General features: G+C 22.7%; 8 protein-coding genes across 8 annotated transcripts; 2 read left to right on the top strand and 6 right to left on the bottom strand.

The window, feature by feature from the left end:
• Nucleotides 1-18: 18 nt before the first annotated feature.
• DICPUDRAFT_75067 (uncharacterized protein) lies at nt 19-724 on the bottom strand (the record flags this gene model as incomplete). Its single annotated transcript, XM_003284022.1, has 2 exons — nt 19-412; nt 486-724. 2 exons carry the CDS (start codon nt 722-724, stop codon nt 19-21), a joined length of 633 nt encoding a protein of 210 aa, XP_003284070.1.
• A 186-nt stretch (nt 725-910) lies between these two features.
• DICPUDRAFT_147837 (uncharacterized protein) lies at nt 911-1,279 on the bottom strand (the record flags this gene model as incomplete). Its single annotated transcript, XM_003284021.1, has 2 exons — nt 911-1,009; nt 1,085-1,279. The coding sequence occupies 2 exons, from the start codon at nt 1,277-1,279 to the stop codon at nt 911-913; spliced, it is 294 nt and encodes a 97-aa protein (XP_003284069.1).
• Nucleotides 1,280-1,830: 551 nt separating this feature from the next.
• On the bottom strand, nt 1,831-3,159 carry DICPUDRAFT_75066 (uncharacterized protein; the record flags this gene model as incomplete). The annotated part of the gene is made up of 2 exons (XM_003284020.1): nt 1,831-3,054; nt 3,118-3,159. 2 exons carry the CDS (start codon nt 3,157-3,159, stop codon nt 1,831-1,833), a joined length of 1,266 nt encoding a protein of 421 aa, XP_003284068.1.
• A 184-nt stretch (nt 3,160-3,343) lies between these two features.
• On the bottom strand, nt 3,344-4,706 carry DICPUDRAFT_75065 (uncharacterized protein; the record flags this gene model as incomplete). The annotated part of the gene is made up of 2 exons (XM_003284019.1): nt 3,344-4,579; nt 4,656-4,706. 2 exons carry the CDS (start codon nt 4,704-4,706, stop codon nt 3,344-3,346), a joined length of 1,287 nt encoding a protein of 428 aa, XP_003284067.1.
• A 518-nt stretch (nt 4,707-5,224) lies between these two features.
• On the top strand, nt 5,225-6,916 carry DICPUDRAFT_147835 (uncharacterized protein; the record flags this gene model as incomplete). The annotated part of the gene is made up of 3 exons (XM_003284044.1): nt 5,225-5,713; nt 5,792-6,145; nt 6,212-6,916. The coding sequence occupies 3 exons, from the start codon at nt 5,225-5,227 to the stop codon at nt 6,914-6,916; spliced, it is 1,548 nt and encodes a 515-aa protein (XP_003284092.1).
• Nucleotides 6,917-7,473: 557 nt separating this feature from the next.
• On the bottom strand, nt 7,474-10,811 carry DICPUDRAFT_147834 (uncharacterized protein; the record flags this gene model as incomplete). The annotated part of the gene is made up of 4 exons (XM_003284018.1): nt 7,474-7,591; nt 8,050-8,136; nt 9,500-10,089; nt 10,794-10,811. The coding sequence occupies 4 exons, from the start codon at nt 10,809-10,811 to the stop codon at nt 7,474-7,476; spliced, it is 813 nt and encodes a 270-aa protein (XP_003284066.1).
• A 1,608-nt stretch (nt 10,812-12,419) lies between these two features.
• Nucleotides 12,420-14,035, top strand: DICPUDRAFT_75062 (uncharacterized protein; the record flags this gene model as incomplete). Its single annotated transcript, XM_003284043.1, has 2 exons — nt 12,420-12,591; nt 12,657-14,035. 2 exons carry the CDS (start codon nt 12,420-12,422, stop codon nt 14,033-14,035), a joined length of 1,551 nt encoding a protein of 516 aa, XP_003284091.1.
• A 668-nt stretch (nt 14,036-14,703) lies between these two features.
• DICPUDRAFT_75061 (uncharacterized protein) lies at nt 14,704-20,118 on the bottom strand (the record flags this gene model as incomplete). Its single annotated transcript, XM_003284017.1, has 1 exon — nt 14,704-20,118. One exon carries the CDS (start codon nt 20,116-20,118, stop codon nt 14,704-14,706), a length of 5,415 nt encoding a protein of 1,804 aa, XP_003284065.1.
• Nucleotides 20,119-20,444: the final 326 nt, after the last annotated feature.

Below are 20,444 nucleotides of genomic sequence, written 5' to 3'. Positions count from 1 at the left end.
AATTTTTTTTTATTTAATTTAATTTGATTTTTTTGAAGATTTTTTAGCGGCATTGGAATAAATATAATTTGTGAATGATTCTTCAAAGACTAAAGCAAATTTATAAACAATGTATACTACAATAGTTAAAGCAACACCTGCTAAACTCTTGCCAGAGATGGCATGGGCTAAAAATAACATACATGAACCATTATACATTGGATTGTTCATAACGTTGAATGGGAAACCGGTGACTCTTTCCTTCATTAAAATACCAAAATAATCACCAAGATAAGTACCTGTAATACCTAATTTTAAGTATGCACCTAATACTAAAATACCACCAACACCATATAAAATATAACTAATAACTTCGCATTCAAAGTTGTCAAATCCAGCAAAAACTGCTTGTCTGTTTAATGCTTCTGAGAATCTAAATAAATAAATAAATAAAATAAAGATTAATATATGTAATAAGTATACTTGAGAATGAATCTATAACTTACAAATAATCTCTTAATATACCCAAAGCGAAAATTAAAAATGCTAATAAATAACATCCTTTATATGGACCACCACACATTTTGGTCATAAATTGGGTTCTATATTCCAATCTAGCAGTAATATTCCACCATAATGGATTGAAAATAATACAGGCAACTGCTGCTAAAAAGTAGGTTTCTGTGAAATCGATGTGTGCTGCTAAATATTCAAAATATTCTTGATTTAAATATTCTTCAAACATTTTTATTAATATATATATAATGCAAGTTTAAATAAACTATAAAAAAAAAAAAGATTTTGATCAAAAAAAATAAAAAAAATTAAAATTTTTTTTTTTTTAAAAAACGAAAATAATAATTAATTTTTTTTTTCAAATAAAAGTGTTTTTTATTATGTTATTTTTTTATTTGATTTTGGATTAATTGGATCAACAAAGCCCAATGTAATCACATAAAGAAATTTCATCTTTATCGATATTGTTGATAATTTTTTCAGAATTAGATTCTAAAAACTTTTCACATTTTTCCTTTATAGTAAAAAAAAAAAAGATTTAATATTTGAATTTATAAAAAAATAAATAATTATAATTTAATTAGCATACCTTATTTGGGAAAAGTTTACAGGTTGTTTTGATAAGAGAGTCTATGTTATCTTTACTTGGGGATTTTTCTTTTAATAAATGTGCATATTTAACACATATTGTGCATGTATCTTTATGGGCAAATGCCAATGGGGTGATATATGCCGAAAAAATGAAAAATAAAAAGATTAAAAAAGCAACTTGAATTTTTTTCATTTTTTATTTATTTATTTATTTATTTATTTATTTATATATTTATTTATTTTTTATTTATTTATTTATTTATTTATTTATTTATGTATTATTGTTTGTTTATTAAAAACTTGAAAACTACCTAGAAATTTTTTTTTATTTATATTTTTTCATTTTCAAATTAAAGAGATATTAAATTATTTTTTTTTTAAATTATTTTAAGATTTTTTATTTTTTTCTAAATAAGTAAAAATATTTTTCTATTTATTTATTTTTTATTTTTTTTATTTTTTAAATTTAAATCTATAAAATTATTTTTTTAAAAAATAAAAAATAAAAAAAAAAAAAAATTAAAAAAAAAAAAATTTTAAAAAAAAAATAATAAAAACAAATAAGGAATTGTTTATTTTTTTTTGATTCAATAATTATAGATTTTTATAATGATTTTTTAATATAAATTTAATAAAAAAAAAAAAAAAAAAAATATAAAGTATTATATATTTAGATTTTGAAATTATTTACTTAAAAAATAAAATTTTAAAAATTTAAACTAATTTAAAAATTTTATTTTTATTTTACAATTTAGATTGGTTAATCCAATTGAATATTAAATCGGTATCGTTTTTAATTGGAGAGTTATCCATTATTATATCTATTAAAGAGTTGCACAAAGAAATTTCTAATATTTGTTTGATTGGTGGTGTTTTATCATTATTAAAATTCTTTAGTGTTTTAATAAAATATTCGTTAAACCATGTTGAAAATTCTTTTAAATCATTTGTTAAATAATTATCTATTTTTTCAACGTTATCTATAATATTTATTAATTTATTATCATTTTGTAATTGAGTTAATATATCTAAATAAGTTTCAAATAATTGTCGTTTTAATCTACCTGGTAAATTTCCATTTCCACTAATTTCACCTATTCCCACCATTTCTTTTTTTATACATTCAAGTGATTTTCTAGTGTTGAATCTATGTGGTTCACCATTTCTTGGGATCATTATAAACTCGAAATAACCTCTTGATTCCAAACCTTGATTTTGATTATATTTGCATGAAAAAGAAAAGCTTTGATATTCATTTTTTAATGATTCATATTTACCATTCCTCCAACTATTATAGAGTTTAATTAAAACTATCTCTAACTCTTGTATATCTTGACCAACAACTTTAATACATCCTGCAGGGTAGTGAAGTATTTTTATTTCAATATTGTTACATTGTATTTCAAATTTTGATTGAGCTTTGTAAATTGCGAAATCATGGTAACCTCCTTGATAGTGTGCATGATGGATATTTGAAACACCAGAAAACTCTTTATCGGAATTGCACAATACAGTATAACCGGGCATTGATTCACATAATTCTAGAATTTCTTTAATTGTATCCTCTGATAATACCTGTGGAGTATGCTGCTTATCTATTATTACATTATGATATTTGTGATAAGGAAAAGGTGAAAACTGCTTGAATAGTTCTTTGCCATTTTTTAATTTAAATTCATACACTCTTAACTCTTTCTTTAAAGTCAAATTAGATAAGCAAAGGTTGCATATATTATTTTTGTCATTATTATGGTTGTTTTTTTGTGGTATTTCTGGTCTTGAACAATTAATCATAATATCGAATCGCACACCGTATTCATTTTCATAATTTTCAGATATGTATATGTTCTCGCTTAATATATCTTCTCTAATATATCCAGTATTGCGACTGACCTCATATAAATAATCTAGTGATTCTTTTAAACCCTTTGCTTTATCATCTCTATTTAATTTTAAAATTTTATCTATCTAAATTAAAATATTAATATTATATATCATATTATCATACAATATATTAAAATAAATACATACTGATTTTTGCACTTTCTCTTGGCTGTGAACCTCTTTATCCATTATGTGTATAAAAAATAATGTGTGTTAAATGATAATATATTTTTTAAAAAAAAATAATATTTTTTTGATTTAATAAATTATAATTTTTAAAAATTAAAAAAAAATTAAAAAAAAAAAAAAATTTATTAATAAATCTAGATTATTTAATTTACATTTACATTTACATTTACATTTACATCTTTTATTAATTTATTAAATTTAAATTTGAATTATTTATCCAAATATCTATTAAATTACTATTGTTTAATTTTATTGGAGAGTTGTCTGATAGAATAGTAATAAAAGAATTTTGTAGTGATAGATGCAATTTATCAGATATTGATAAATTATTGTCCGTGATACTAAAGTAATATTCAATTAACCATTGTTTAAATTCCATTAGTTCTTGGGGTAAAATTAGTTTTTCGTTATGATTTGAGAGTGTGACATTTGCTAATAAGGATTCCAATTGTTGTAATTGATCTTTTAATCTGCCTGGTAGAATAGCATATCCACACAATTCAAAAATACCAACAAATTCTTTTTTGATACATTGTAAGGTTTGACTGGTGAGGAATCTAGGTTGTTCGGCATTACGTGGGAAAATAAGAAATTGGTATTGGTTTGATTCTACATCCAATGTTGAAATTAAAGAGCAAGTTTGAAGCTCTTGTTTTAAGGTTGGAAAGTCATGATTTCTCCATGTGCTAAATAATTGATAAGAAACTTGTTCTACGGATTTCTTTGAGCTGCCAATGACCTTTAAGCAACAGCATGGATAGTGTAACCATTCAACAATAATTACCTCATTGGAGTTGGTTTCTTGATTTCTAAAATTACATTTAAATTGTTTGATTGGTTTAGCGGAAAACACAGTGAATGGATGATCCCCAGCTTGATAGTGTCTATGGTGTAGATTTGTAGCACCTGTGCCCACACGATCTGTGTTTGATGCAATTTTATAACCTGGCATAGATTCTGACATCTCCAATAACTCTAAAATAGTTGATCTTGACAATACCTGTGGTGTGTGTTTACGATCTATAATAATATTATGGTGTTTAAAATATGGGTATGGTGGATACTGTCTAAATAATGTTACACCATTTGATAAGGTAAATTCGTATGCACGCAACCCTTCTCTTTTATCTGAGCCTACATTATCAAAGCAAATTACACATTCCCCATAAAAATTTGAATAATGAGCGGCACCCACTATATCTTTACCAACAATAATTTCTGGCTTTGAACAATTTATGGTTACTTCGAATCCTACGTCCCCACCATATGAATGTTGATAGTGTTTTGGTAATATAACATTTAATTTTAATCTTTCTTCTTGAATATATCCTGTTTTTACTGAAAAATTATACAAGTAATTCATCGATTCTTTCCACCCTTTAATTTTGTCATTTAAATTGTTCTTAATAATATCCTCTACCTGTAAATATTAAATAAAAAGTTAATATTAATATTAAATTTTAATGATTGTTTAAATTATAATTGCTTATAATTACATCTTTTTGTATTTCTTCTTGTTTTAAAATTTTATTTAAATCTTCAATCATTATTTTAATATATCTTTAATTATTTCCTTTTTATTATTTTAATTTAGGGATTTTTATGTGTAATGATAACAAAATAATTTTTAAATAATTTTTAATTATACAAAGACAATAAAAGAATAAGATATGCATTTAAAAAAAAAAATTAAAAAAAATAAAAAATTAAAAAAAATAAAAAAATTAAATACTCGCCACCCCAACTTTCTTTCACACCACCAAATTTTAAATTAAATTTTTAATTGGATAAATGGGTTTGAAAAAAATTAAAAATATAAAAATATAAAAAATATAAAAAGTTTTAAAAATATATGTAAATATTTATATATAATAAATAAAAAAAAAAAAAAAGAAATTGCTTATATAAAAAAAATTTAAAAAAATTTTATTTTTATTTTTTTTTATTTTTTTATTTTTTTTTTTTTATTTTTATTTTTATTTTTTTTTTATGATTTTCATTTTATTTTTTTTTTAAATAATTATAATAATAGCTTTGTATAATTATATTATTAATAAAAAATAAAATGGAGAATAAAAAAATTATTTGTTCATCACCAGGTAAAGTTTTAGTAACTGGTGGATATTTAGTTTTGGATAAAAAATATGATGGTATTGTTTTTACTATCGATTCAAGATTTTTTACAACTGTGGAAGGAATTGAAAAAACAACATCAAAATCAACCCACGAAAAAGATATTTTAACCAAATCATATGAAAATTTAGAATTTGTTACAGATATAAACGTAATTTCACCACAATTCCACTCATCACAAAAATACCACTTATACTACAATAAACAAAACCAAAACAAATTATATGAATTAGTTCCATTTGATAATGAAAATTATAGAGAAAATAAATATGTCGAAAATACAATTTTATATTCATTATTAACAATGTCAGCAATTGAAAATGAAAACGATCAATCTCAATTCAATAATAAAGCATCAAAATATCAATTAATTAATATTACAATTGTTGGAGATAATGGTTTTTATTCCCAAATTCCACAAGTAAGTATATGATATTGTTTATAAAATAATTCCATTAAATGTTTGGATAGTATTAATTAATTTATTATTCATTAATAGTTAAAAAAAAGAAATTTATCAATTTCATTTGAATCATTAAAATCTTTGCCAAAATTTTTACCAGTTACAGGATCATTAGAAGAATTACAAAAAACTGGTTTAGGTAGTTCAGCAGCATTAGTTAGCTCATTAACTGCAGCTTTATTATCATTCTTCAATATTGTAGAATTAGAAAATAAATCAGACTCGAATAAATTATTAGCTGATAAAACTTTATTACACAATTTAGCTCAAATTTCACATTGTATTGCCCAAGGAAAAATTGGCAGTGGTTTTGATATTAGCTCTGCCGTATTTGGTAGTCAAGTTTATAGAAGATTTTCACCAGAAATTATTCAAAGTATATTAAAATTGGTAAGTATTTATTTAAATCATTATTATTGTTTATTTACATAAATAAATACTAATTTAAATATTCAGTATGATTCAAAATTATATCCAAATCCAAAAGAATTATTAGAAATTATTAAAAGTAATGATTGGGATAATAAACATTTAGATATGGGATTACCAATCGGATTAAAATTATTATTAGCAGATGTTAGTATTGGATCCAATACACCGGTAATGGTCAAAAAAATTTTAGAGTGGAGAAAGAATGACCCAACCAATGCCGATAAATTATGGAATCAATTAGATATGGAAAATACAAATGTTAAACATTCATTTATTAAATTAAATCAATTATATCAAGAAAATAATCAAGAATACCTTAGAGTTTTAAATCAATTCGGTGAAACCGATCAAAATAAATGGAATGAATTGTCAGGTAGTCAAGAAGGAACATTTAACTATAATATTGGCAAAACTTTAATCAACATTAGACAATCCTTTTACAGAATCAGAGAATTAATGAGGGAAATGGGTGCTATTGCTGATGTACCATTAGAACCAAAAGAACAAACTGAATTGGCCGATTCGACCATGAACATCAAAGGTTGTGTTGCTGCTGGTGTCCCAGGTGCTGGTGGTTTTGATGCTTTATTTGCCATTGTCATCTCTAATGAAGACGAAATTAAAAACTCATGGATGACTTGGAAAGAATGTCAAGTATTACCATTGGTATTAAATGAAAACTCAACCGGTGTTGCAATTGATATGACCCACGTTACTCCAAAACTATAAATAAAATTATTTTAAAAATAATAATAACAAAGATTATGTTATATTAATAATATAACATAAATATTGTTAAGCTGATTTTTAAATTTAGGTTTTTTTTTTTTAAACTAAAATTTAAAAATCTTTAATGAAACTAAATAAAAAATCAAAGTATATTTATGTTTATGATGACTTTTCAAAATTAAAGGAAATGTTAAATACTTTTTAAATTAGGAATGAATGTGAAATTTTAAATTAATTTCAAATTTTTATTGAAAAAATTTTATAAAAAGAATCTATCTTTATTTTTATTTGATTAATTTTAAATAATTTTAAAATAAAAATAAAAGTGGCAGCTTAATCATGATTTTAATCTGGTGGTCATCGAAAACTATCAATTGAAAGCACAGCTATATAATTGGACATTATGGATTTACTAAGAGCTTGTGTCAAGTTTTTTGGAAGCTGCCGGATAGGAACCACTAAATCTTTTCTTCATCTAAAACCATTCGATGATACCATAGTTGCTTGGCCAGAACAATGTCTGATATTCATCAAATAGTTGATTAGAATGAAAAAAATTATTGGTTTTGATTTAATTGAAGGTCTTTTACTTTGATTGGATCTTTACCTTCATGGATTTTGAACATATGATAAATCCTTCTTAGTCTTTTTCTTATTTGGTTTCTATGGAATATTCTAATTTTTTTTTTTTTTTTTGATTCTAAATCATTATTTTCAATTTTATTTTATTATCTATATTATATCTTCTAAGATATGTTGAGGTTGTGGTTGTATTGGTGGTCGTTATGGTGGTTGATGGTCTGGATTGTATCTGTTGTTAAAATCTAAAAAATTAGTTAGACACTACATTACTACAGATATAATATTTAAATGAATACCTACTATTTTTTTTGAAACTTCATACTCTTCTTAAAGTTTTTTAGTCCTTTCAAAATCTGTTTCAAGTTTTCTGTCTTCAAATAATTTTACAAGACCATCATGATTTTTTAATTTTTTTTCATTATTTTTTATAATTATTTCAAATGAAAATCTATATAACTTGGTTAAAAAATAGATCCTAAAATGATAATATAAATGTTAAAATCTATAATAAACAAATATAAAGATATATAAATTAAAAATGGAAAACTTACATCATTGAAGTTAATAATGAATAAATAAAACAAATTGCCTTTTCAGACAAAGTGTCACTTGATGAAGCAAACTTTTCATAAAAGTTGCTAAAAATAATTCAATAATAAAAAAACAAATAATAATTTTATTATAATTATTATAATAATAGTTCTCCAAATTACTAATTTTGGATTCCATTGCTTCTACTTTTTTTTCAAAAATAGAATCCTAAATACAAATAAAACTATAATTAGTATTTATTTTGTTTATAATGTATGTTATATAAGAGATAATTACCTTTTTTGAAAAAAAGTTACCCATTTTTTATATTTACTTGATGTAAAGAAGGGTAAAAATGTATAAAATAAAATATAAAATATATATATAAAATTATTGGCTGCACAGGAAACAAATACTAAGCTTGGGTGGACACTGGATGGAAGCGATAAATTTAAGCTTTATTGGACACAAATTGCTTTGGATTTCTAGCTTGAATTTAATGAAAAATAAATTCGAAAAAAGTTTTTATAGCGTTTTAAAATTGATTTTGAAAATAAAAAAAAATAAAAATTTAATTAAGAAACATTAATATTTCCTTTTGTAAATACAATAGATCCCAAATGATTTTACCCTTTTTTGTACATTCTATTAAATTTTTGATCTATAGCTATCAAAAAAAGTAGTGATCACTGTTTATTTTTTAAACACAAACCCCTAATAAAAAATTAATTTAATGCCAACTTTTTAATTTAAAAAAAAAAAATTTTTAAAAAATTTATTTAATATTTTGATAATTTTTTTTGATAATATATTTATTTATTTTATTTGATAAAAGTCATGTTGAGTAATTTGTTTTTACACTTTTTTCTTTATGATGTGAATATTGAAAATAATAAAAAAAAAATAAAAAAAAAATATTAAAAATTTTCGTTTTACATTAAAAAAAAAAAGAAAATATTATAAATAAAATAAATATTTATAAAAATGAAATGAAAATGAAAATTAAAATTTTTTTAACCGTAAATATCTATTAAATTTTATGTATTAATAATATATTAATTATAAAAGTATTTTTAGATTTTTTTCTTGTTTATTAATAAACCAAGGAGTTATATAAAAAGAAAAATATCAAATATTAAATCGATTTAAATTGCTTTATACTTCAGCTTTAATGAGATACATTTCGCAACAATATAAAATAAAATAAAATAAAATAAAATAAAATAAAATAAAATAAAATAAAATAAAATAAAATAAAATAAAATAAAATAGAAAAAGTAATAAATAAAGATTGAGTATTTAGTTTAATGGTTTCTGTTTGTTTGTTTATTTTTATAATTTAATTTTTTTATTTATATATTTTTAATTTATGAATTTTATAAATTATAATTCATTTTTGTTATGATTTATGTATTATTAATTAATTTAGTTTAGTTATTTGGTTATTTAATTTTATTTATTTCTAAATACATTGCAGGTTGAATTTTTGAATTTATTTTAAGTTTTAAATCTTTTGAATCTAAACAGACAAAACTCCAATATAAACGATTAGTATCTTCAGTCCAAGTAACAGAGGATAAAAAACTTTTAAGGTTTTTTAACCAAACATCAATATTTTCTATAATATTTATTTGGCATGGGATGTCAATTTTCAAATCTTCAATTCTAAATGAATGATATAACTTGTATTGGGCTTCTTCGTGATAAAGAATCATTCTGTGGCAATATTCTGATTCATTTGAAGTCGCTGTAATTGCAATTGGCACAATCACATTGTCCTTGTTTTCAAGCGAGAAAAATGGTAGGATATCTTCTGCTTTTTTGGTAGAACGAATACCACTCTCAACCAATCCAACACTAATATCAAATTCCCTAGGATTAATACCCAGTATTTTTAAGGCTATTGCTTGGACATTTTTACATCCACCCTTAGATAGAAGTTCATATTGATTGCTAATTTTGACCATTTCTGTGAGTTTATCACCCAATGAAGCATCTTTTTCTTTTAAATTCTTTAAAACTTGATTTATATCCCATTTGTCCATAGCTATTGTATAAAACTAAAGATTTAAAAAAAATTTGATTTTTAGATTTTTAATATTAGATGTATAAATATTTACTTTTTTAAAGATGAGTAGGAATAAAAATAATAAACTATAATTTAAAAGAAAAAAAGATATAATTTAATATTAAAGAAAAAAATATATTATAAATTAAAAAAATTTTAAATAGTTTTTTGAGAAAAAAAAAAAAGAAAAAAATATTAATATTTTTTTAATTTTTAATAATAAATTTTTAATTTTTTGGTTTTCCATCTAATTTTCGCTGGAAAACCTATAAAATCTTAAAGGCATCTTTCAAATTATTCAAAATTATTGTTTAACGCAAATGAATAACCAATAGTGAATTAAAATTATCTTTATTCTCAGTTTTTACCCATTTTCGTAAGCTTATTCATTTAAAATTTTTTTTTAAAAAAAAAAAAGGGAATTATGGTTTTTTTTTTTTTTTTTTTTTTTCCAAAAAAACAATAATCAATATTAAATTATATACGTATTCATAATTATTTTTATTTTTAAAATGTAGGTTAAACCAAAACCTCAACAAATCCAATCAAAAAAAAAAGGGAGAATTTTTTTTTTTTACTATTATTTTTTTAAAAAAACATATTATTTTTTGTTAGACACTCAATTAATAATTAATATATAAATATATATAATTGGGTTTTTTTAGTTTATAAAGCTTTTCCCATAAAAAGTAATACGATAGCTTCTTGCAACATGTTTTATAAAAATTTGTTTAAACCAAAATTTTTATTTTAATTTTTTTTAATTAGATTATTTTGTGTGAAATTTTATTAAAAAAAAATTAAACAAAACACTAAAAAAATAAAAAAAACTGTTTTATTTCAATATTTTTTAATTTTTTAGTGTTTTTTTTATTAAAAATTTTGGTATAAATCGATGAGTTGATCGGAATGATTGAATATTTCTCTATGGTAGTTGAGATTTGGTTTCCTACAATAAATCCCACTATAGACCGAAGGTAATGATGATGGTTCACCAAGAGGTTTATTGGTTATGTTTTTCGCAGACTTCTACAACCGATTGGTCCTCGGTCTACATTAGTCTATACTTTTCAAGTATTTTCCATTTTTCTAATTGACCAAGCTCTTTCTATTAAGGAACCATATCTTGAAATACTTTAGTTTAATTCACACTTGGATTTTGGTATAACATTTTCACAGTATTGCCTAATTTTAGGAAATGCTGCATCAGCAACCAAAAATTCTTCATCTGTAAGCAACCCAACAACTTCTACTAAACTAAGAAAATTTAATGATATCTGATCAGATATAGATCCTTGGAAAGAATGAAAAAGATATTGAAACTTTCCTAATCCATCGACAATACCAATTATTGATATACATTCTATTTTTCTTTGCCACTATGTATATTGGCCCTATATTGTTTTGTAGGTGCGCTGCTTGTTGAAGCTAGATTACCATCTATAAATACAGTAAAACGGTTTGAAATTTTGAAATCGTTTTTATCATGACGTGAATTTCAGAATTCGCTTTTATCGTGACGTCACACCAGTGACCACGTGCTAACCTTTCTTCTAATGGTAAGATATGAATAATATTTATTTGTTTAAAAAAAATATCCATGCTATTACACATTTAAAATTTGATTTTAGTTTTATCAGAGTTAGAGTCAAACATAAATAATTTCGGAATTACCATGCTTGGACACCAAAATAGTAAAAATTTGTTATTTTTCAAAAATAAACATTTTTTAATGAAGAATTTAGGTTTGAGTTTCTATAATTATAATAATTATTAACAAAATCTAAAAAAAAAAAAAAATTTTAAGTAAAAAAAACATCAAAATTTAAAAAAAAAAAAAAATTTTTAAAAAATGCATTAAAAATAAATTTTTTTTAATAAATAAAATAAATAAAAAAAATAAATAAAATGTTAGTTAGGAGGTTTCTTTATTTTTTTAAAAAATTTTTATTTTTTTTTTATTTTTATGATTTTTTTTTCATTTTGATTTTTTGATTTTTTGATTTGAAAAAAGAAAAGTATAAATATTTTATAAATATCTTCAAAAATCATAATATCTAAAATAAAATATAATAATAAGTATTTAATTCAAAGGAATCACAAATAGTTTCTACGACTATTCCTAAACATTATAAAACAGGATTACACATCATCAAATCCCCCAATATAAACGTAAGTGTAATATTTTTCTTTAGAAAATTGTTTTAATTTATCATGTGTGTTTTTTTTTTTCATTTTATATAAAGTTTTTTTTTTTCATCAATTTTATTTTATTACAATTAGAATTATTTATAGTTATAATTATATTACAATATTTTATAAATGAAATTAATATTTTTTATAATTTTAATTTTTTCAATTAGTATATCCAATGGTCTTAAAGATAATGAAAGCTGTACAAGTTATATTAATAATAAATCAACATATATTCAAATACCCTGTGGTCAAAGTTTAAATACAGCATGCCCATCTTTTACATTAGCAATTGAATCTTGTAATATTCAGCAATATAATGAAACTATATATAGTTTTTCACCAGGTTTATATAGTTTTTCACAGCTACTTCATATACATCGGTTGTATTTGATTTAAATGGAGCAACTAATACATTCTTTAATATCGATTGCAATAGCTCAAATAATACAAATTCCACTATAAATGTTAGTGGTATTACATTTGTAAATGGTTATCAAGAAAATCAAGCATCCATTTTGGTAAATCATGGTACTTCAAGTGTTGTATCATTCAACAGATGCGTGTTTAATAATGTTACAAGTAAAGGAGGTTTCGATATAAACGGTAAATCAACTAGTATGGGCGGTGCTCTCTCTTTGTTAATGTTATCAACAATCAATACTGCATTTTTACAAAGTTCAAAGGTTTCTTTTATATCTTGTACCTATCAAAATTCAAACATAATTGGTGTAAAGGGTGGCTTTTTATATGTAGCTCGTGGTATTGATATAGCGGTATCTATCAATCAGTGTGTATTCAGGAATATAACAGGTGATGCTGGTGCTATAATTTATACAGTTGGAAACTATTTAGAACAGACCTACACAATGTATAATACTATCATTTCAAATTGCAATTTTAAAGAATCTGCAGTATACATGTCGGCTAGTTTTTCTGCGTCCAATGTTACATTTACCAATAATATAGGTGGTGGTGTTGGCCTCTATCTCTCTGGTGCCAAATTATATACCATTTCAAACTCTAATTTTACAAATAATAGTAATATTTCATCAGTATATGTTTCGGCTAGTTATATTGGTCCACAATTTAAAAACTGCATTTTTTCGAACAATAGCAATACATACTCTAATAATAGCAGTGGTTCTATAACCTTATCATCATCTGGAGCTATATTTCAAAGATGTGAATTTAAAAACAACAATGCCAACAACGGTGCAGCAATCTATGCCTCTGGTAAATATATTGGTCAAAGTATCAGTCTTGAAGATACATTACTCTCAAGAAATAAAGCAATATACAATGGTGGCTCAATTTATTTATCAAATTCAATTTTAATAGTAAGTGAAAATACGACATTCGATAATAATATGGCAAATTTAGGTTCGGTAGTATTTTGTAATGGTTCTCAAATACAAATTTTCAATAGCTCATCAATTGTTTTTAATGATAATACAGATTTCTCAACTAATAATTCAAAAGAATCTTCAAATGGTATTACATGCAAGATTGGTGGTGTTAACAGTTGTTCAATTAAAGGAAATTTAGAAAAACTCGAAATATATGGTGTTACTGGCAATACTAATAGTGAAGATTCTGAAAATAAAGATTATGGACTTCCAGCCGCTCTCAAAGCAGTAGTTATTATTACAATAGTTTGTGGATTTATTTTGATAACTTCTTTTTCAATTTTTTTAGTTAGAAGGTTAAGAGAAATAAAAAGATATAAGCCAATTGATTTTTAAAAATTTAATAAAAAATTAGTGATAAAAAATTATCATTATCTTCAGTTTTTTACCAATTGTCGTACACATATTCATTTAAAAAATTTTAGAAAAAATTATCTCTTTTTTAATAAAAAATTATTCATTTAAAAAATTTACCAATAGATGTAAAATAACAGCACAAACACACATATTATTATATTTTTCTTTTTCGCCAACTTTAAATAGCTAAATAAAATAAAAAATTAAAATATTTTAAAAGTTGGAACAATGTTGTCCTCATACTCGATGAATTGGCTGATCTATGGTTTTGAATCTCAATTTGACAAACAAAATAGAAGAGAAAAAGAATAATAAATTTGGTGTAAAAATGAAAAGTTGGTGTAAAAAAAAAAAAATTTAAAATTTTTAAAAATTTTTTTATTTTTTTTTATTTTTTTTTTTTTATTTTTTATTTTATTAAACCATTTATTTATTTTACAACAAACTTGTTCATTTATTTCTTTGAGTTCAAACAGGGTTCTAAAACAAAAGTAATAAGAATAAAAAAAATATATATAATAATTTTATTATAATTATTTACATCTAATGGTAAATTTTATAAAATGGATAAAAATAAAAATGAATGGTTTTTTATAAAAAAAGAGATTATTTTATTTAAAAAAAGAAATAATTTTTTTTAAAAATTTTTAAATGAATACCCTATATCTATCTAAAATGTCTTTATATTTTAAAATATGAGGGTAAGATAACAATGTATTGCTGCAATTTAAGATTTTTAAATTTTTAGGTAGTGAATATACTATTTGATCTAGATGTTTGAATTCTTCGAGATATAAATATGTTACTGAATCTGGTATAATATTCTTTAGTGAGTGTTTGTATCCTCGGAATACATCAATTCGGGTTATACTTTTTGGTATCGAATCTTGATATAGTGGTTCTTTAATATCACCAATATAGATAGAAGTTACCGAATCAGGAATAACTCCAGGTGATAGTTTGAGATTAAATTCATTACAAAGCTCTATAGATGTCACTGAATTTGGAATGGTTGGTAATGATCCTTCAATTTCACCTAAATATAAATATTCTATATCGCTTGGAATAGTTTCATTTGTTGTATTAATTTTATCCCAGTATTCTAAAATTTCTACATCTTCTTTTATTGATTGGATATTTAACATTTTTTTAAAAGCTATATTGGGTTCTAAAAATTGGATATCTATCCCATTTGGGATATTTTCTAAATTTGGGACATCCATTTCCATTTTTCCATGTTTTCCTATTAGTTTTGGTATTCTTGAAAAAATATTTTTATTTTTATTTCCTCTATAATCAAACCAATATTTTGATTTAAAAATAAGAAGTTGTTTAATATTAAAAGTATTTATAAATTTGTTGTAATTAATTGTTGTTTTATCTTTTGGTGAATTTGAATCATGGGTTTGGGTATACATTTGAACAATGTTGATGTTTTTAGGAATAATCGATGGGTTTAATGGATGATTGTAATTATTGAATCTTATAAAGAGTAAATCATTTGGTATTGATTTTTGATTCAATGGTATTCCTATATTTCCTATAATTAAGATTTCTATTGATATGATACTGCATAAAAAATAATTAAATGATTGAATTAAATCAAATGCTCCATGACAAAATATATTATATTGATAATCAGGATATCTATATTCAAATATATGTTTTTCTACCAAAAGATATTTAAGATTATAATAAGGAATGAAATAGGGTTTATAAAAACCAAAAGACCCATGTGTTTTTATAAAAACGTATTCATCTATTTCCCCTTTAAACATACAAGTACTTCGTGCTTGTTGAAAATGTTCTGAAGAAGTTAAATAGTTCTTAATATTAAAAATTTCGTCTTCATAAAAAATTGTTGAAATTACATTTAATGATTCACATCCTTGGAAGTTAATAGATTCTATTGATGGTACTTCTAAAAATACAGTTTTTAATTTCTTCATGAATGAGATATCTAAACATTTTAATTTGGTGGATTTGATTACGATTGGTATAATCAATTCAGTTTCTGATAAGTTAAGGTACTCTAAATTGTTAGATGCTTTATGAAATAAATTGAATTGGCATAAATCTAAAATATCTAAGTTTGTTGATTTAGAACCTTTTAAATTTAAATATTTTATAGATGGTGTTTTAATATTAATATCATCTAGCTTTTTACATTCGGTAGCACTCAGAAAAACTAAATTTGGAGCTGAAACATTAACTGATGAAAGTTTTGGGCACCTATCAAGTTTTAGTTTGTTTAATAGGTTAAATTCTAATGTTGAAAAGTACCCTTGGGTTCCTAAATTATATAAATTGGTACATCCTGATAAATCGAGTACGACAATTGAGTGTAAATTAAATTGTTTGGGTGGATTAAATTGTATTTTACTATTTCTAAAATTGAGAACTGATATTTCTTTTAATTTTAAATATTTAGAAAGTGTAGTATATTGTTGATCTGTAATTGTACTGAAATCTGCTTCTAATAAACATTCAATTTCATAATTTGATATAATATATGAATCTTTTTGTTTTAGTTTTAGAATTAGATTTGATAAATGCTTTACTTTTTTGTTTTGATTGTATAGTTCACCTAAGGTTTTAACTGGACTATATTCTTCCTCCCATAGTTTTGAAATGATAACATTTGAATATGGAATACCTTTTGATTGTAATATTTGTGCTGATGAGTGTGTTGTGCAAGTTAGTTTTTGGATTGTTGGATTTATATAGTTGAAATATTTGTTATATCTTTCCTTAATTGATATATTTAAACTTAAACAGTGTTTGTATCTATTTGCAACCAATGGTTCTATATATCTTAATAAATCTAGGTGAGTAGTTGGTTCTTTAGAGTTATCTCTTAATAGTTGTTGTAAACGTTTAAGTTTTGAATATAAATGTATAATCATTCCATTGTTAAAAGATACTCCAATAATAGTTTCTTTATTTTGTTTTAACTCTTCTTTTTTTGATGAAAATAGTTTTAGCATCTTATTATGATAAGTTATTAAATTTTCTAGCCATTTTTCTAAAAAATTAAAAATATCTAAATCTTTGAAACAATTGATAATATCTTGATGCACAACATGATTCATTTGATCAAATAAAAATAATACAGTTTCGGACTGTAAAGGTTTGGAAAAAATTGAGAGTTTTAATAATCCAGTAGCTTTTGATGGCATAAATGATTGATCATTATCAATTGAAAACATTTTGAAAGTGGTTTTATTGTTTAGGTTGCTATTTTGGACAATAATATAGTTTCCCAAATTACCATCGGCATTATTGATAATTATTGATAATATTATTTGCTTTGATATATTTGAAGATTCAATTTGATTAATTGTATTTGGATATTGATTTAGTATATCTACTAAATCTTCACCTGGTACTTTTTGTGATAATAATACTGGAATTGAATTGATTAATCCTAATTCACAAAAAGTTGTTAAATTTTCACCAAATAGTTGTTCTGATAGTATTTGTACTGCATATTCAATACCTGGGAATTGTGGTTTGAATTTTAAATAGATACCATTACCATATTCATCTTCAATTAGTGTGACTGCTCTTTCACCTTTTTCATTTGTTTTCTTTGGCTCGCCATCTTGATCAAATAGTTGTTTCCAATACTCTTCTGATATTACTCTTCTTAATGTTCCATCTGTTTCTAAATATTTTATTGATTTGTTATTATTGTTTGTAATTGTATTTTCTAAAGGGAATAGTTGATTTAATGAAATAATCCATGTAATTTTCGGATTAATTAAAAATAAATTTGTTAAGAAAGGTTTTAACTCTAATTTTTGTTGATGTGTGAATGTTTGATAAAATAAACCAATATATATTCCATTTGAATTTTTTCCAGCACCCTTTCTTATTAAATTTATGAATACATCAAAATTGCAATTTGATGATGATAAATCTAATAATGTATATCCATTTTCAATTCTTTCAATATCTAGACTAAAATAATTGATTAAAAATTGAACCAAGCACCAGCTGTTTGAATTCTTTAGTATTCCGCTATCAACTATAGTTGAAAAATAATTTTCGTTATTAATTTTGATATCCAATGATTTCACAACTAGTTCGATACAATTGATAGATGTTCCATATTTTAATAATCTTTTAAATAAATGATCTTTATTTTGATACCAAGATTCGTGGAATGGAACTTTATCATCTTTTCCATTATATGTTGAATATACGATTTCTAACCATTCGACAATAATATTTCGTGTTTTACAATCAGTGTTACAAAATGGACCACATTCATTTACACCATGTAAAGATTTACATTCTATTAAGTCATTATAATCGGTTTGAGATACAAGTTCTTTAATTGCATCTGTAATGGATATTTTCTCTTGATTAATAGTTGTTATTTTTTGAATTAATTCTTGAATATTTTCTTGAGATATATGTGATGAGTATTTATTTAATTCTAATAATTTATTAAATGGCATTTTTGTGTTTTCATTTTCATTTTTTATTGAACCAATTATATCCAATGGATTTGAGTATTTATTTGATAATAGTGTGTAGTAATTACTTAAAAGTGGATGTATTAAACTAAATAGTGCCTGGTGTGTAGTGTTTGGATTTGAAATTAAATGTTGTCTAATTGCTTTAAATCTTTGAAACATTGAAACTATCCAACCTTTATTAAACTCTAAAGGTAAATTTAATTCATTTCTAAAATTGTTATGATGTTGGTCATGAGTTTCAAAAGGATCTAACAATTTATAAATTATGTCATCATAGTTTGATTGTTTCTTTTGATTTAATTTTAACCATTTTAAAATAAAGAGTGATGGTGTGTGTTGAATAAATTGATTTTTTACTTCTTCATCGATTTGCTGTTCCATTAATTCTTTGAGTGTAAACAATATATTACCGACCTTAGTATAAGCATCTTTGTTGTTATTTGGTAATATTTCGATTTCATTTGATTCCAATGACTCGTCGTTATCAATACCAATAATATTATTTGTATTTTCTTCTAATATAAGATTATTTGGGTGGTAATCTGTTTGAATAGATAATAAACTTGATATAATATGTGAACTGTAACTTTTCAAATTAATTTGATTATAGTTTGTATCTGTTCGTTTTAAATAATTCTCAAGTGTTTCTCCTTTAATAAATAATGATGCTTGAATAAAAACTGTTTCGTTTTTCAAACCATTTTCTATAATTTTATAAGTGTGTGGAGCTTTTTCTAAAAGTTTTGAAATCGAATGTTCATCACAATTTGTTTTTTCTTCTCCTAATTGTTTCCTAATATCTGGTGGTAATGAGTCAATTGAAAAAGTTTCTAAATTATCTAAAACAAATAACTGAGTTGGAGAAACTAGAAGTAATGTTGGGAATAATGATTTATTGAAGTGATATATTGCATATTCTTTTGCTGGTTTTAATAGATGAGATCCATTATCGATTTTGTAACAAACTTGATCAAACAAACTTACATAACTAGTTCCTGATTTATTTTTCTTTTTATATTCATACTCAACTGGGTCATAAGATGTAATATTATAGGCTTGGTCTAATGATTTAACTTGATAATATTCCAAATCTTCACTGATAAATAATGGTGGAGATTTTAAAATATTATGTGATGCAGGATTTCCAGTTGATTTTAAAGATTCATTAGCAATGTTTGTTACATTTTCTATAAATGATTCATGTGATGTTTGGTATTGAAAAAAAAGATCTAATAAATCCTTAATTATTGAATCTTTATTTTTATTATTATTATTTTCACTATTTCTAATATCATCTATTAATTTTTCAATTATTTCTAAATTTATTTTTATTGGATTAAATAATTTATGGTTTTTATTGGGTGAATGTAAAAACTCTGTTCGAGTGCAAGGATTGGTTAAAAGTTGTTGTGGTGGTTTAATAAGTTTTATTATTTTTTTAATATTATCATTGTTATTATTATTGAAAATTTTATTAAGCTTAATTTTAATTTTATGATAATAAGGATCATTTAAATTTTCTTTAACATTTTTGGAAAGGTTTTCTTGATTTTTATCATATATATTTGTTTGCATCTAATATTAAAAAAGTAAAAAAAATTAATAATTTAACTGAATATATTTATTTTTATGATCTTACCTTTTTATTTAAAAAAAATATTGTGTGTTATAAAAAAATTAAAAAAAAATTAATAAAACATTTTTTAAGTTTTTTAAATTTAAATTTTTTTTTTTAAATTCAAAATGACTTAAAAAAATTTTTATTTTAAATTCAAAATATTTTTTTTTTTCTTTAAAATCAACTTTTAATTTTTTCCTAAAGCTTATTAATTAAATAATATTAAAGAGAGAAAAAAAAAAATGATTTTTTTGTGAAAAAAAAAATGAAAAAATTTTATTCA

This window comes from Dictyostelium purpureum (assembly GCF_000190715.1).
Source record: "Dictyostelium purpureum unplaced genomic scaffold DICPUscaffold_18, whole genome shotgun sequence".
NCBI lineage: Eukaryota > Evosea > Eumycetozoa > Dictyosteliales > Dictyosteliaceae > Dictyostelium > Dictyostelium purpureum.
This window is presented reverse-complemented; position numbering and strand designations above follow the sequence as displayed.